The 16,521-nt window shown below is 39.5% G+C and overlaps 2 protein-coding genes across 5 annotated transcripts; one reads left to right on the forward strand and one right to left on the reverse strand.

Annotated features, from left to right (window-relative positions):
- Window positions 1–301: 301 nt before the first annotated feature.
- Window positions 302–8,676, reverse strand: lman2la (lectin, mannose-binding 2-like a). 4 transcript variants are annotated; one of them, XM_038734348.1, is made up of 9 exons: window positions 8,581–8,676; window positions 5,693–5,811; window positions 4,758–4,875; window positions 4,581–4,663; window positions 4,429–4,461; window positions 3,731–3,892; window positions 3,110–3,224; window positions 2,036–2,158; window positions 302–1,826 (listed from the first exon to the last, which is right to left on the reverse strand). In XM_038734348.1, the coding sequence occupies exons 2-9, from the start codon at window positions 5,774–5,776 to the stop codon at window positions 1,684–1,686; spliced, it is 861 nt and encodes a 286-aa protein (XP_038590276.1). In that variant the 5' UTR covers window positions 5,777–5,811; window positions 8,581–8,676; the 3' UTR covers window positions 302–1,683. The 4 variants fall into 4 exon arrangements, with proteins under 4 accessions (XP_038590276.1, XP_038590273.1, XP_038590275.1 ...); XM_038734345.1 differs by lacking the exon at window positions 8,581–8,676 and adding an exon at window positions 6,220–6,418; XM_038734347.1 differs by lacking the exon at window positions 8,581–8,676 and adding an exon at window positions 6,111–6,129.
- Window positions 8,076–16,521, forward strand: mtfp1 (mitochondrial fission process 1). The gene is made up of 4 exons (XM_038734351.1): window positions 8,076–8,225; window positions 12,093–12,220; window positions 12,946–13,178; window positions 14,355–16,521. Exons 1-4 carry the CDS (start codon window positions 8,135–8,137, stop codon window positions 14,419–14,421), a joined length of 519 nt encoding a protein of 172 aa, XP_038590279.1. The 5' UTR covers window positions 8,076–8,134; the 3' UTR covers window positions 14,422–16,521.

Consider the following 16,521-nt stretch of genomic DNA (forward strand, 5'->3'; position numbering starts at 1 on the left):
TCCTGACATGTTGGAGCATCTCTAAAGCCTGGGAGGGGGGAAAAAAGCTTCCTTGAGTACTTACTGAAAAAATAGTGTTTCACCCAAACATGTGACAAAGCTGAGATCTGGAGGATCATTACACAGCTGTGCGAGAGGCAACTTAGGCATCAAATTACTGATGGGACGTTAACATCATACATAGATTAGGATAACACACAACTTGTTGTTGCCCACGCTTAAAAACACACGCCATGAAAGCTTAAAAAGTTTGATCATGACATTTCTATAGCGCACTTGTTATCAGACAGAGGTCAAACCATACCGATGTAGGTCTTTAATGATATAATGCCAAGAGCTCAGGAGAGCTATAAATGGTTACAAAATGTAATTTGTGGGTAACTGAATGGACACGAGGCACACGGTTTTCATACAAAGCAACAAACAATATATGAATAAGGTAGGGCAGCTGTGGAGGTGGCAACAGGAAATGAGGAAGTCATCACGCACTGCACAATTGAAAACAAAAGACCACATAAAATATATGATGTTGGCTTGAGGCGATTTTCAGAACATAAAGAAGAAGGTGGGGCCAGATCAACAACAGCTAGCAAACACCCAGATCCAAAGTAGACAGCAGCCTGAGGCCAAGCCAGCATGTTTGTTCAGTTCACTGCAAAAAAAAACACTATACTAATATACAATACTGCATGACAGAAACACAGAGGTGGTGTCTACATAGAACACAAAAGGAACAAAAAACAGAAAAGCTAATTTTAGTGTCCAATGTGCAAAGAAAAAGTGTCAGCAAGAGGCAAAATACAATAAATAAGTAGTCATTAAAATGTTTCCTTCAGTGCAAAGCTTGATCTATTTTAAATATATTTATTAGAATTTGCTCTAACCTGACCAAAAGGCGATGATGCATTTCCTCTAATACACATATAACATTAAGGGGAAGGGAACAGTGACAAATATAAATAAACATTTCGAACAACAGTTTAAAGTAAAGATTTCCCTGAAACGCCCAAATCTTTGTCACATGCGCAAACGAAACAGAGCTCAGTTTTCCATATGCTTTACATAAACGCATAAAAAAGGTCTACAACAAGGTAGACGATTCATAAAAAACAAAAAAACTTCAACGAATGTCATGCATACTACAAATACAGGAATAGAATATACAGTATGCTGTACACAGTCAAAATGATCGAGTATAAAGCGCTTTTTCTACTGCAAAGAAGAGTGGGGACGCAGCTTTTGTTAGTAAGGAGCTACTGTAAAGATGATACAATTTTTTTTTGTGCTATTTGGTTAGAGCTTCAAGTCATACTGCAGGTAGGAACACCTTGGATACTTATGTATTTATATTTCTCAAAGCCATAAAATCTGAAATCCATACTGCATGACTGTAAATAGTACAGAGGTGGAGATGGTAAGGCCGAGTTGGTGTGCGTCAGACAGGGGCTGAGGGCAAAGTGTGACATAAAGTCCTCCTACTGCTTCATGACCTCCAGTGGCAGAGTTGGAGAATGGCTCTTTGTAGCAGGTGATACATCGACTCTATCTCCTGTCAAAATAGTGTTGTCCTCAGGATGAAACGACCTACTGCGCTCTACTGACCAACAGCAGCGTCTCATTTTCGCCTCAGTCCAGCTGGGCCCACGGACCAAAGCAGTTACCACCATCTCCACCATGTCTTTCTCAGTAGAAGCGCTTGCGGCGGCTCTCGTTCCAGTGGCTGTAGACCACCAGGCCAACGACAATGAGGAACATACAGCCCAGCATGGAGAAGAGCACGGTGAAGAAAATGGCTAGTCCACTCATCCGTTCTTCGGTCTGTCCAGCTGGAAGCGAGAACAGAGAGTTAAAGGAAGGGGAAGCAGGTAGGTGGTGAGGTGAGAAATAAAGAGGATGGATGGAGGGATGACAGTGAAGGTGATGGAGGAAAGACTTGACAAGCAGCAGAAAGACAGAGAAGGGGAGAGGAAGAGAGTGACATCTGACAATAGGGGATTCATGTAATTCAACAATAATGTGTGAGTGTGTGTCTTACATCTGAGTAGTTCAATGTTATCTACACTGGGTATGGTTATCTCCTCTTCCTCCTCTTCCTCTTCCTTTTTACTCTGCAACACCGTCAGTTGGTAGAGTTTCAGGGAAATGATATCATGGTTATCTATGAATTTAGAATCAGAAAATGAAACCAAAAACACATGACATATCAATTAGAAGTGATAATTTATAAGGGCCTCACACTTTCACTGCAGAGCCTGTTCTGCCAGATCTTATGGTGTAACCCTTTTTAAAATGATAACAATCCTTGAATCAAGTGTCTCTGACTGAAGATACAGTGAAACAAAAATATATATTTTATTATATTGTAACTCAGAGTAGCACAGTTAACAGGATCTAAAAAGGTTGGGACAGTAGGTCGATATCCTTTACAATCCTTTAATTACGGGGACATGACTTTGTTCTTAGTCTAGTTCCAAACCTCTGTATCGCTACACATATCTGCCCAAATGTTTTCAGCAATTCATATGCTGAAAGTGAAAAATGGGATTCCGTGTGTGTGAATGAAGCAGTAATGGGAATATGCTGACTGTATCATACTCGTCTTATTCCTTAAAAGGATCAATTCACAGAATTTTAATGTTATCTCTACGTAGCTGTTACAGCATGACAAGCTACAGTGTATTCATCAATACACTTCTCAGTAATGTCTAAATCTTCTGCACAGATCGGTTTGTTCCGCCAAAAATTAATGATCCATACACACCCGAGCAGCAGGAGAAAATAATCTTTTCAGCTCTAATGATGATTTTTCCCAGATAAAACAGGCAGACTATATTTCTGAAAAAATTAATATATATATTTTTTTTATCATGTTTGAAATTTAAGGACGAAAGGTGCAGGGAAGAGGTCCATCTTCCTATAATTATGCACAATATATCATAAAAACTTGTCTTTGATCAAATGTGCAGATTCATCAAATTCATACATTACACTCCAGTGTCTCTCATGAGAAACTATAAATACAGAAATTCAGTATTCCAGGCACTAGTATTAAACTGTGACAAGTTTACAGTGACAAAGCTACAACTACTGGTGTTTTGTTTTTTTTTACCCGAGAGGTCTCCAGTGATGGCTGTAGCTCCAAAATAATAGCCTTGGGGAAGCCGCACCCCGGGTAAGTCCAGGCAGTCCCTCCACTCATGTTGCCCCTCGATGTCGATCATCACCTGAAGAACAGAGGCAATCAGGGAGCTTCAGTGACCTTCAGAGGGTCACAGGATGTAAATATTTTGGCATCTGGCAAATTTGCTGAGTTATCCGAATGTCTTTGTGAGTAAAACATAAAATGCCCTCAAATCTTCGACATGGAATAGTTTTGGTTTTACTCAGCTACTTGGAGCAGACCCTGGATAATGGGGATGCTACAAGATTATTAAATAACTCAATGCTGCATTTTATATGATGAAGTCAGTTATATTGTGAAATAATCTGCCCTATACCTGCTTTAAATCCTCTTGTGTCTGTACTTGTCACATTATTAATTTTTTTAAGTACGAGCACATGCGCAGCCAACCTACACCTTATAAATAAAGGCTAAATTAATATTACCCCAGTCCAGCCTGTGTGTGCTAATAACAGGCTGGACAGTTGAGGACATGAAATGTCTGCGTGTGCTAAGCAGTGTTATTACTGTGGATAATTGAAGACAGAGATCAAAGTGTGTGTCTCTTACCGTGAGTCTGCGGCGGACGTATCGGATGAAGAGGAAAGTGTCATGTTTGAGGTTGCGCACCATGGCGTTGCAGCTGCCCAGCTCTGTGGGCCGGCCGTCCCGCTCGTGGTCGTAGCTGATGCTGCCATTCCCGACCATGGCCAGGACGATGGGGAAGATCCTCTTGTGGTCACAGGAGGACAAGAGAGTGATGAGGAAATACTCCTGACTTAAATGAGTCCCTCATCATACGCTATCATCGCACTGACAGTTCATAATACTTTTCATTGGCCAGAGAAGATTTGTACTGGGTTGCTCACACGTTGCATTTATGCCTGGAATCGTGTATTTTCACAGGTAACAGTGCCATGCAAACAGCTGAGATTTCTATCTAACATTTCCTGTGACTTTTGTTGTTTATAACCATGAATAATGTCAATTTTTAAAAAGAAATCATATTTACAAACTTGCATTATTTTTTTCACTTGAATGTCACATTTAGTTGCATGCTTTATTTCTAGAATGATCTACATTAAATACTCTAACCACTTAGAAATGTATGTTACTCTGAGACCACACAGCAACCATGCAGGAACAAAAATAAAACAAACATGTCACAGTATTATTTGGAAGAAAAGTGTATGTTTGCAGTCAGGGAAGCATGCTTAAAGACCAATGGAGGCTGTATAATTAGACATAGATTTAGCATCAAATGTTACCTGTGTGCGAGGAGTATATCTTTTCTTCTGCGCCTGTCTCCAAATGGTTGCACAAAAGAACACATAGACAGCCCTTTTACACAAATTTGTCCATGGCTTGCCCTTGACCCTATTTTACTTTCCCATAACACCACAGTGCTGCTTCAGCATACCTCTAGGTGTTTCTCCTCATTGGGATACGTGTCCACAAACACACCCAAGCCAGTGAAGTTGTCCATATTTCCAAACACAGGACCTGTAAAAGAACAAGAAGGAAGAGTGTTAACAATATATAAAAATGTGTTTCTGATGAGGTGAGAAGAAAGATTAGGTAAATAATATGTGTTTACCTTTTTGCATACGTTCCTTAGTATACCAAATGGCCAAACCGTCACCATTCAGGTTCTTCTTTCCTTGCCCGTGGATCTTAAAGTGCACTTGCATCTCCCAGTCCTTCAGATGGCAAGGCTAGATACACACACAAGTTCAATAAAGCCATTGAAACACATTGTGTTTCCAACATCTAGGAAATAAACATATGAAAGGATAATAAGAGATTAAGTTATTTGCGGCAGACCCAAGCAAACCTTGATTACCTAAGGGCTTAGGTTGGGCTGAGGTCAGGGCAACTACAAATCCAAGGGGAAACTTGAATACTACACATCTCAAGTAGACACATTTTAGTCCAGTAAGATCATAGCTTGATGGTAAGCAGCTACAAGGCCCTCAGCGGCCAAATAAAGTAGAATTTTCAAGTCTTCGAGCTGGGTGGCATTTGTGTCAGCATATAGATTTATGAGGCTTTCACCCAACCCAATCACACAATTGTGGGCAGCAGATGATAAGGGCGTGTTGTCGTCATTTGGTAAGTGCAAGATAAGATCCAACAGAGTTGCAGCAAAAAAGATGACATATCATCATCAAAAACATGTTCTGGTTCTCCAGCCAGTGCCACTGGCACCGCAGCACTCGTGGCCTAGATCTGGAGTTGGTCCCTGGGCGCTGTATAGTGGCTGCCTACAGCTACTTGGGATGAGTTAAATGCAGAGAATGAATTTCACTATAGCTGAACTGCCAAATGGCAGCCAAGCTGTCTGAAAGCAAAAATATTTATAGTATTACTTAGTGTCCCCCCCACCCCCACCGAATCCTGTGTGTCCTGGCTGTCACTGTGAATATATCGGCTAAAACCATTGTATTTTAACCTCAATTTGAAATGAAATACTGGCATATCACAAACCAGCAGTGCTACAGTTTACCAGTACCAGTATTTGCATATACTCACAATGCGGCCCCATACTGCCCCCTGCCTGCTCTGCATGTCAGGTGTGAGGCGCACCTGGTCAGTGGTTACCATGGCATCCCCCATCAGCTCCCAGTGGGAGGAGCCTAAGGATCCCACACCTGAGAATGCAAAAAGCACCATCAGCATGGGAAAAGCTCACTCATTGAGCCTAACGTGAAAACGGCTCTGCTTTATTACTAAACAAAACATCTGTTTGTGTGAGGAAAAAGTACAAAGTCAGGCACTCAAACAAAAGGTCTGAAAGGAAGCACAATGTCAAGTATTAAATATGGGAGCCTATATTTAACAAGGCTTGTTTAGCTGAATGTTACAGCAGTAAGATTCGTTTGATGAATGAAAACGTTAAAAGACAAATCAAACCAAAAGAGCGTAACAGCATAGATACATAAGAACATACGTAATGTAATGTAATGATCGATTTTGAATTATTCTGGAAACATATGTCGCTCGCCCCTCATCCAGTCCCTGGGAATCGTATCCCTTAATGGGGTAACGGGTAGCGGTACCTTGGTACGGCTTGGAAAGGGAATACTCCCGCTTCAAAAACTCCTCCATTTCGTGATCATCATCGGCATAACACCAGTTCGCAGTAAGAATAAGAAAAGCGAAAGTCCAGTATGAGTTAAAAGGCATTATTTTCCGTCTGAATGGTGTTTTGGACTCCCTGTCACGATGGTCCCTGCGTACGGCAGCCATCGTAAGTCAAAACTCATCCCACTGAATCGTCATCTTCCTTCCCATTGGTTCACTGTGTTGCATGGCTCAACACCATTGGTACGTTTGATTGTCAATCAGAATGGACGCTTTTGTTGGACGTAGGCCTACTGTACGGTTGCTTTAGGTCATGTCAATGTAAATTATTACATTGGATGTGGACAATTGTCGGCAGGAGAGCAGTAATGACCTATTAATAATAATAAATAATCATCCTAATCATAGTAATCCAGGTATTCTTTGGGAAACCTGGACAGTGCAGAATTTATATGTGGGTGCAGGTTCTCTTCATAAGTTCCTGTAACATTAATGGTCTTGCACTTGCTTTCAAGTACTTTCACATTATATGAATTAATGAAATGCAGTTTATAAATAACCTTTATGTTCCATGGCCTTAAATTACATCTCTTCTCTCATCCCTGGATAATCCATCTGCCTAACTGTTGTAATTCTGAAACCAAAGCTGGAGCTGCAGAATGACATCATTTTTAAACAGTACTTTTGCTGTGACATTGTCAACATGTATTTTTCTATACTACATCACCTGTACCATTGAGTTGCCACCTTGTTTTGCTTTATGTATCAACATTCAAACTTTACCAACATTTCTGTTATGAACGTCAGTGTGCTCTTGACAGCAGATTGGGATGAATGAGTGTGTTGCCAACTAGAAAACTAACAACGCTCTGCAATGTTCCAAAGGCCCCACTGTGAGATAGTCCTCTCCCAACCTCTTTGACTTTGTCTCTTCTGTGACCTGTCTTTCCACTGAGTGCTTGTCAGCTACTAAGCTTGCACTACACCCACATGCAGAGCAGAGAACACCCATATGCAGGGCCCCGGGCAAAATTGAACTGTATCGACCCTCACTCTTTGCAATGTGCATGTCTTGTACCCATCAAGCACGAACACACAAGAGGAGACTTCAGATAGCAGCTTTGTTATATTTTGCCCATAGCCCCAGAAACCCACCAGTAGGCTACTCATGCTGCTGGAATAGTACCCCACCCCAGGCTTGCTGTGTAGCCTTATAGGTTGTCTCTGGTAATTTGATTAAATGCTTTAGTCGGAAATATGCAGCATAAAAGTGCTATATCAAAATTAAACAGGGTACTGCAGCAAGACATGCCCTCACAAAAGAAGCAAAATTTGGTGATTTAAAAACCACATTATTGGTATTTTTCAGATTTTCCTTTTTTTCTTAAAATAACAGCTAATGTTTAAAAAAAAAAAAAACTAAAAAGACACAAATGATGTAGAAAAAGGAGTCATCAGATAGTAAAATGTTTTGTTTTAGGCCCACTGTGGAGTTACTACACTCATAAACACTAAATGATTATTTTACTAGTTAATAAATTGTCGGGAGAAAAAAAATGTAACTGCAATTTATACCTACAAATCTTCATTCAGGTGATTATGGCATTTGCAGACATTTCTCCACAATAGACCATCAAAGTGTAATTAGTGGAGAGTATGTGTGTGTGTAATTGAATAGTGAAATGGAAAAAGTCTATATCCTAACCAGCCTAACCAATAAACTGTATTAGCCATACAGTATTAGCACGGTGGAGCTGCGGGGCTGAGATGTTTCTGCAGCCAGTTGGATGCTGTAGTTAAGATCACGCCCCCTTCACTGCCCCTGCTGTCTGTCGGGTTTTCTACACTCCACTCAGCAAGTTCATGTAACGTTAGTACAGCCATAAGGGGATGGAGGAGAAACAGGAAGGCATGGATCCCGCGGTAGAAAAAACAAGCAAAACAGTCGACATTTATCGTGATACATGGGTCCGCTTCTTAGGTATGTATTGCAATATTTTCCATTTGTTGTGGTACATGAACAGACTGTAACGAGTGCACAGAGGTACGTTCACATTAACGACCCTGGCGCTGTGCGTTAGCTAGCTAAAGGTTAGCATAGCTGGCTAACTACTCTGTTAAAACTCTATTTATAGCAGACTTGGCTGTTGAATGACATTTTGTTACCACGGGGCGTAATGGACGACGTCCAGGAGTTGCCAACGTGCCCTTGTTCGTGCTTTGTTTTCACACAACGTGTTTAACTGTTACCTACTGCGTTAGAGATGTCACTGTATCTCAGGTATGTGTCAGTAAAGGTAATAGTTGTTTTCCCGCAAGTTGAGGCAGTGACTCACCAACCGCAAAGAAACGCCCATAGGCTTGAACAGACTGAAAACGGTGGCTGATACAACTTATTATCACTGCTTGCTTTCCTTGCTGTCCTTGAATTGAAACATATCACTGGTTACACTTATCACCCAATGAGCGGCTGGCTGAAAGGGGCATGCACAGAAATAAAAGCTGAAGGGCATTCATACTGCAGTGCCCCATGGTGGACAAGCCTAAATCTCCTGCTCTTCCAGAGCTTACTTTGGCCTGCAGTGATCATGTAATATCGAGTGAAAAAGTTTATCCTCTCTATAAAATCATAATCTATCACATCTTTAATCCTGTCGTGCAGTTAAATATCTCTATCTCGACTCTGACAAGCATGTAGGCTAAACAGAAATGTTAGCGTTCCTACATCAGTGTCTAATATTTGGGTGATTTCGGTCTGAATATGAGCCATTATTTTAATAAGCTTGTGAGACTCAAAAAGAATTGAATACTTACATTTCAAAAGATTAATGCAATTTATGGAAAAAAGTGGATAGGCTTTTTCAAATGGAAACTGCTTTTTACTCTAATATAGCATTTTTTCTTGGACGAGACATTTTTAGACATATTTTATATTAATATAATACTAAATGGTTACTTACATGTCATGCCTTTCTACATTTAGCCAATAATTCATTTTTTCTCATTTCCCCTATTGATAGCATGTCTGGAAAATATAATTTTTTCACCGCTGTGGAAAAACTGTGATAGTGCTTACACAACAAAGACTGGATTTAACCTAAAATGTGGCTATATTATCCAATGAAACAAGCAGGAAAATCCAGAAATAACCTTTGTCAAGTTCTGATGTCATTGTAGCTGTATCATATTCACTGACACTGACATTTTGAACACCCTAACATTCATGTAAGTGTGCCCACTAGGCTTAAGTTTTTTGGTAGAAATGTACAGCAGGTGAATTGCTGATTGATAACATCAGAGAGATAGATAGGAATGCCCGATATCCTTGTAGATGTTTCTTTCAAGATGATTTAGTAGTCTGGGTCTCTTTCAAAATCCACTAATGGTAAATAATACTGCAGAAGTGACGAGATATATACGTTTAGATGTGGTTGTTGAACAGATAGTTCTCTTTTTATCACGCCTACCTTTACCCCCCACCCTGCTCTCTCTGTCAGAGCACTCAGGCTCAGGTCAAATAGTGAATCACATAGGGTAATCTGAAGCCTTTGCTCACAGGTTAGAATTGGACCCTAGCCTATTATGCCAGGGCATGGCATATTCTATTATCAAGTGCCTTGCAGGAAGATAATCTTATCTGGACTCTGCTTGTCATCATGTTTTAAACTAAAACAGCTCTTATCACCTTGTGCTCACAAGTTCTTCTGGAGCTCCAGATCCACCTGTCACAGTAGGAAAAGGACAGGTGTTACAAGTAGCATTAACAATTGCTCAGTTCCCTTCAAGTGTCCCATGTAAGTCATGGCAGTGTGGCCGTGAGCCAGAATGCACAATAACCAGGATCTTGAAACTGAAGCAGAGTGGAATTCAGCTTTTCCTCCTGTGACATGTCAAACTGTCGTCTGTGTAAAATGCCTATACCAACATGAAGGGATATGAGAAGCAGCTCTCATTGGGCTCTAATCTTTTTTTCGATTGTAAATTCTGTTTTAAGTTTTCATTATTTTAGGTTCCAAAACATCAAGAGGGCATCATATCTAAATTGATATTTTTTACTGTACTACTTCCCTTTCACAGGTTTTAGGACTTGGCACAGTTCAAGCTTCAACTCAACTTCTAGTCATTATTCTGTGAAGAACTGTGACACATGAACATGTTGCTTTTACTGCCCCCATCTGAGATACACATACTTTCTTGATCGGAATGTTGGGTTTTCTTCGAACAGCCACTAAATGTTACACAAACTCAAATTTGGAATTATAAGCACTTATTGCACCTGTGATTTTTGTTTTGGTGTGCAGCCTTTCCTTCTCTCTCTTTCTCCTGAGACATGACGTGTGCTGAATATGTCCTTGTGGTTTTAGGCCGTGCTAACTTTGGAGTTCATAATTGCTCAGTCCTAAACATGCCTGACAGTGATTTCGTTTTTGAGTTTAAAGGGTTTGATGTGATCTTTGACCACCACTTAGCAAAGCTGTCATGTGATTTGCTCTCTTACTATAGCTGCTGAAGCATGATTCACTCCTGCATCTCGTACTGAAGGCTGAATTCCAATGAAATTCTTAAAGCAAACAAGTAACAGCTGTTGAGTAAGGACTAAAATCTGTTGAGACAGGGAGAACTTGCAAGTCCATGTACTTTGTTGTTTGTATGAAAAAAGTCCATAACAATCTCTAAATACTACATGAAACTTTTTTGGACAGTAGAGAGCCTTTTCTGTTCAATACCGATACCTCAGTATTGGATCGGTGCAGCCTTCCCTCAGTAAAATTTATTGGAGAGCAGGGCTGGATTGGGACATTAGTTCAGATTCTGAATGCAGCATGGGCCACGCTGCACAGGCTGACTGCAAGAGCAGTAATAACTATGATATAAACATTACATGACTCCTTTTTCATATTGTATTGTAATACATTATGTGTACTCAGACTATAATAGCACCATTTGTTCATTTCAAGCCCCTAATGAGGCTGCAGCAGGAGATTTTAATCATCCAGATTGTGATTATTTTAGTTGACGCATAAGATAAAAATCTTTGGTGTTTTGATAATCCACTAAGTAGTTATGAGGATTAATTACATTTAAATTTAAATCTATAATTTGGATCTTCACTCAATCCTGATTTGATTGCCTCAAGTGGAGAATAAAGACTAAGAAGCTTATGCATTTGATGTGTTTATCAAGCCAAGTCCAACTGTGTACTGCACTGACAATGGTGGTTGCTTTTCTTTTGTTTACACTGGCTGTGTAAGGAGTGTTTCATTGGCTGTGATGATTGCTTGGAAAGTTAAGTGCTTTCCTGAGCACGGTAAAGTGTAGTCTTTGCACAGTAGCCACAGTTTTGCCAGCACGACCACAAGAGACAAACAGCAGAATTTGACTTCACCACACTCAGATAGTTCTATCGTCATTGAACCAAAAATAATACTTTGTGTGAAAAGCTAATTTCACTGAGTGACTTACATGTTCTGTGGCATATGGCACAGGTGACTTCTTAATTAGAGATCAAGGGTGTTTGAGTCATTCAGCCCTTGTGAAATGGGCATTGCATCATTTTCCAAATGTTGCTCCCCATTTTCACAATGTCACAGATAAAGTTGAGATTTATTAGCCTCTTGTATGTTTCAGGACACATGTACTGGAATTAGGAGACGCTACTATACATCATCATCTTCATTGATGAAGGCTTTTGAATATTTAATGCAATGCCTAGCCACAGACTAATGTATTTTTTTATAAACATGAGGCCTAGCACCTCTTAGCAGAGTGGCTAACTAAGGTTATGATGCATTTAGAGGAGACAAAGAAGGTTAAAGTTTTATCTGCAAGTATTTCTGTGTGCCTACAGGCTATGCCAATGAGGTCGGTGAGGCTTTTCGTGCTCTGGTGCCAGTGAGTTTTGTATGGGGCACCTATGCCGTGGCCACTTTGTACGTTAGTGCTGATGCTGTGGACAAAGGGAAGAAAGCAGCTGTGGTAAGATTACCATTTGTGTTATATTCATTAATAATCATATTGGTCATTCTGTTATTATGTAATGAGAAAGGTGTATAAATATATATCAGGTCAACATCTACATCACTGGTTCTGAACAATGGGGATCAGGGCCCCTAAAAGATACAGAGAGGTCACAAGATGCATTCACAGAAAGCAGAAAAAATTGAGGACTCATGAAATTATTCAAATTAAGTTAGAACAAACACTCTTAAGCTGATGATACACAGAGGCAACTTTTTGAGCAATGTTGCTGGGCAGTCTTGCTGGTGGCAAGTCTGACTATGTTTTCAACGGACAGCGGCGGGCGGGTGGCGGAGTGGTGGGGGAAGGGGATTATGGTAGTAATCTTTACTCATTACCATTGATGGCATCATTGCCCAGCACCTTTGCTCTAAAAGTTGCTCCGTATATCATCAGCTTTAGTTGGAACTACTCACAACAACTGGTTGACAAATGGTGACAAACAGTTGCAAGTAGACGTTCTTTTTTATGTTTTGTTCTGCGGGGTCAGCAGCCCAAAAGGGTTGGGGGACCACTGTCTGATGATCAAATAAAAACCTGGTCCCTGAATAACGAAGCTTGAACAGAGAAACTAGAATTTCAGGTCACAATTCTGAATAACCTTTGATATTATTTTGTGGATCCACTGTGTTTGAAAACCTGCTGTGACACAACCCTCATTTTCTGATTATCTGTCCCTCAAGGCCCACGGGGACAACCCAGGGAAGACGACACGGGTAGCGGTGGCAGTGGTGGACACGTTTGTGTGGCAGGCCCTCGCCTCTGTGATGATCCCGGGCTTCACCATTAACCGTGTGTGTGCTGCATCACTATACATACTGGGCAGAACCACCAAGTGGCCCCTGCCTGTGCGCAAGTGGACCACCACAGCTATTGGCCTCTCTACAATCCCCTTCATCATCACTCCTATAGACAGGTTAGCACAGGTGTATTTGTTTCTTTGTATGCATGTGGAATATATAAATTGCTCATTATGTAAGATTTGAAATTAAGGGTTGGGCTGGTCACCCATGATTAGCGGGTAGCAAAGTCTGTGCTGACAGCTCAGTTCACCACTGATATGTTGTTATGTAATTTATCTACTCTAACCAATGTGAAAGGTTACCACTGGTGAGATTCTATATTGTATAGTGTCAAAAAAACACATTAAAGAAACAAAACCAGCAAGTATTGTCTGTGTATTCAAGGCCTAATATAGCTCATTGATGTCCAAAAATGATTAAAAACACATTGTTGTACTAGTTGACGTGTTCCTTGATTATCATAATTATTGTTCACTGTAGTCAATCCCAAAACTCAAAAGAGCACTAAATGTCTATTAATCCGTAGCTGAAAATATTCCTCACTATTTGCTCCTGTTTGAGTAATGTTTGCTACAGTGCAAAGCTGTTTTAGGAAATGACTGAGTCTTCTTCTAAAATGAAACTATATATATTGAGGGGGTCATTTTTACATCTCAAGTAGGAACAAATTCTCACAGACAAGGTAGGCAAGCTAGAAAGTATTGAACTATTAACTATTGGACACATTGTTTTGGTTTTGGGTTCATGGGATTTGTTGTCAAAAAAGTATATAGATAGATAAAGATTAACACCAGATGTTTTTTGTAACCATCAGCAGAGCATTTTTAATAACACATGCCCCTTGATAACGAACGTAAAGATATCAATGCATTGTAATACCAAACCAGAGACATTCCTCCATTTAGAGGTGGGTGATGGTGTCTGAATGTCAAATCATCAATCATGTGTTTTAAAATTTGATAGTACCAGAATATTGTTAATGAAACATTTCATTATGGTCACACTCATGTTTCATTCTCAGGCAGTAAAATAGGTTCCACAAACAAGGGCAACAGTGTAGTAGTTACACATGAAAGTTTTAGATCCTCTTGCCTTTTTTTTACAAAAGCTGCTCTTGTTAAAGCGACAAAACAGTTAAGCTACAATTGTAAACTAATGAAGATGCTGCACAAACAGCTTCCTGCTAAAGTGGTAGTTTTTACAAATCATTTCTGTTTTTGCGAAATGGATTCAGAACTGCTGTATTATGTGTCCAACATCATAATGTTTCCACTTTCTGTACCCTGTAGGTCAGTGGATTTTCTGCTGGACTCGAGCCTTCGGAAGGTCTACGGTGAAGGAGAGAAGCACAAATAAGGAGGGACCAGTCCGCTCCAGTCTACATAGTAGTGTTCTGGTTATCCACCACTGTAAAGCACTAAAGAAGTGTGAAGAAGAATTTCATGGAGCAAGACTCGAAAGATAGTCGAAGATATATATAATAAAATTGATTTTATTTCAGAATTTTAAAAAACATACCATTAACCTCTCAGGGCAATCTAGGTAGCAACACCAAAACATGATTTCACAGGAATGTAATGGTATGAAAAATATATAAATTTTCCACTTGAAACAGTGAAATCCCACTTCTTTAAGTATTCTTCAGCAGGGATACAGTATACTGTTATACTATTATATTCCTGTGATCCTCTTTACAGAATCCAGGGTTTCCCTCATGTTTTAGAGTTGTGAGCTGTGGCTCACCTCACGTCCAGATGTCAAGGACATTAAATACAAATCCACACTTTCTTTGTTTATTAGCCATATTCAGTGGTACTGTAATGACAGGCCAGAAAGCCAGTTTGCCATAATGCCCCTCTTAGTCATTACTTACTTACAATTTGTCTTTTTTGTTTCTTTCTGAAAAACAAAATTGTTTATTACTTGGAATAGATGTTTCAAGAGTTTCTTCTGATGCACTTTTCCAGTGTTTCATTCTACCTTATTGTTGGTCATGGGAGCAAAAGTTTCCACTTGGAGCATTTTTTTACACCATTACAAGTATTATTCTCTGTTAAATTAAGAATAGTTGTAGTAACATCAACTAGTGCTTGTTCAGTGAACCTCACAAGTATTTGAATTATTTCTCACCAATATCTATAACTGCTGGTCAATAGATTTGTAGTCAGACAATTTTAATGTACAATATTGTAACTTCTAAAGCTTTGGGTGTACACTTTTAACATGTTTTCCTCCTCGATGCAAAAGGGCAGAGATTTCCATCCAGTACTACAGATTTAGGTTTGAACTTCTCAAATACTTGTGGCGGTCATTGTCGTACCTATGCAGAAAATTATTATATTATAAAATATTATATATTTTAGAAATATACAAATACTGTATGTCTGTATTCTTCAGTGCTTTTCTTTGAGTCGCCAAGTCATACTGTATCTGCTGCTGAACTATGCAAGGGAAAAACACATTCTGTACATACTAGAGCATCACAAACTACAGGGATCGTTCTCCCACTTCACAATCATCTATATGGTTATGTAATGTTAAAATTGTGTGAAATAAGAAGGGAAGTCTTAAAATGTGGATGAGCTGTCTCAACATAGTGTATTGGAATGGTTGTCATTGCCAGTTGTGTCGGTTTAGAATGTTTGTGTCACATCATATTGTTTTTGCAATGAAGGATGTGGTTCACTTTGTCATGGAAATAGATGCTGAAAGAGATTATGATAACCAGATAAGGTCACAGTGCAACTAATACAGTACTTTTTTATTGGCTTTTTAAATGATTCAAACACATGTGCTCAAGGCTCCAGTGTGTGCCGTTTTGGATGTTTTCATTCACTTAAGCATAGAGCTTCCTGTTACCTTGTGTGAGTGTAAGGGTACAGACTTTTTTCACATCAGACAATTTAACTTTGAGCAGGAAAAGCAGATGTGTAAATAACAAACGCGCCAAAGTCAGAAGTATATACAGTTTTAGTGTCCCAGTAAGCTATACCACTGATTAATAGAGCATATAACATGCACCTGGAACTGGGACACTTAAATGTAATGCCCCCATAATTAATGTTATTAAGTACACTTGTGCTTTTCCTGCTGTGACATGTCAAAATGTCTGTACTGAAAAAAAGCATATTGGTGCATTGCTTGGGAAAATCTATATATTCATATAAACTTTTTAACATTTACATTGTACATTGACCTTCATTGTGTTTTTATTGTTGTGTGCTGCAAATGAAAAGGACTGGTTTACTTTTTTGAACATTTTTTCAACGTTTTCTTATGTGGCTGTGTGTTCGGAAGTGGGTTTTATGAGTCACATTTTCAGCCTTAACTGAAAAAAGTCAAACCTCAGACTTTGTTCTGTGTACTGTAGCTCACAAGGTTCTGTAACACTGGAGAAAAAAAAAATCCCCTTGTGAATCTGAAGTGAAATAAATGATGCAATGATGAGTTGTTTTT

Source organism: Micropterus salmoides, unplaced genomic scaffold (genome assembly GCF_014851395.1).
Source record: "Micropterus salmoides isolate LMB-PRFRI ecotype aquatic unplaced genomic scaffold, ASM1485139v1 Ms_hic_scaffold_20, whole genome shotgun sequence".
In the NCBI taxonomy this organism is placed as follows: Eukaryota; Metazoa; Chordata; class Actinopteri; order Centrarchiformes; family Centrarchidae; genus Micropterus; species Micropterus salmoides.

Excerpts from the sequence above, each read along its gene's own strand:
- lman2la (XM_038734345.1), bottom strand. The coding sequence starts at position 6,409 with ATGGCTGCCGTACGCAGGGACCATCGTGACAGGGAGTCCAAAACACCA. Across the intron at positions 4,664-4,757 it reads TAAGGAACGTATGCAAAAAG|GTCCTGTGTTTGGAAATATG; the intron begins GTAAACACATAT and ends GTTCTTTTACAG. Across the intron at positions 3,225-3,730 it reads ACGTCCGCCGCAGACTCACG|GTGATGATCGACATCGAGGG; the intron begins GTAAGAGACACA and ends TCTGTTCTTCAG.
- mtfp1 (XM_038734351.1), top strand. The coding sequence starts at position 8,135 with ATGGAGGAGAAACAGGAAGGCATGGATCCCGCGGTAGAAAAAACAAGC. Across the intron at positions 12,221-12,945 it reads AAGGGAAGAAAGCAGCTGTG|GCCCACGGGGACAACCCAGG; the intron begins GTAAGATTACCA and ends CTGTCCCTCAAG. Across the intron at positions 13,179-14,354 it reads ATCATCACTCCTATAGACAG|GTCAGTGGATTTTCTGCTGG; the intron begins GTTAGCACAGGT and ends TGTACCCTGTAG.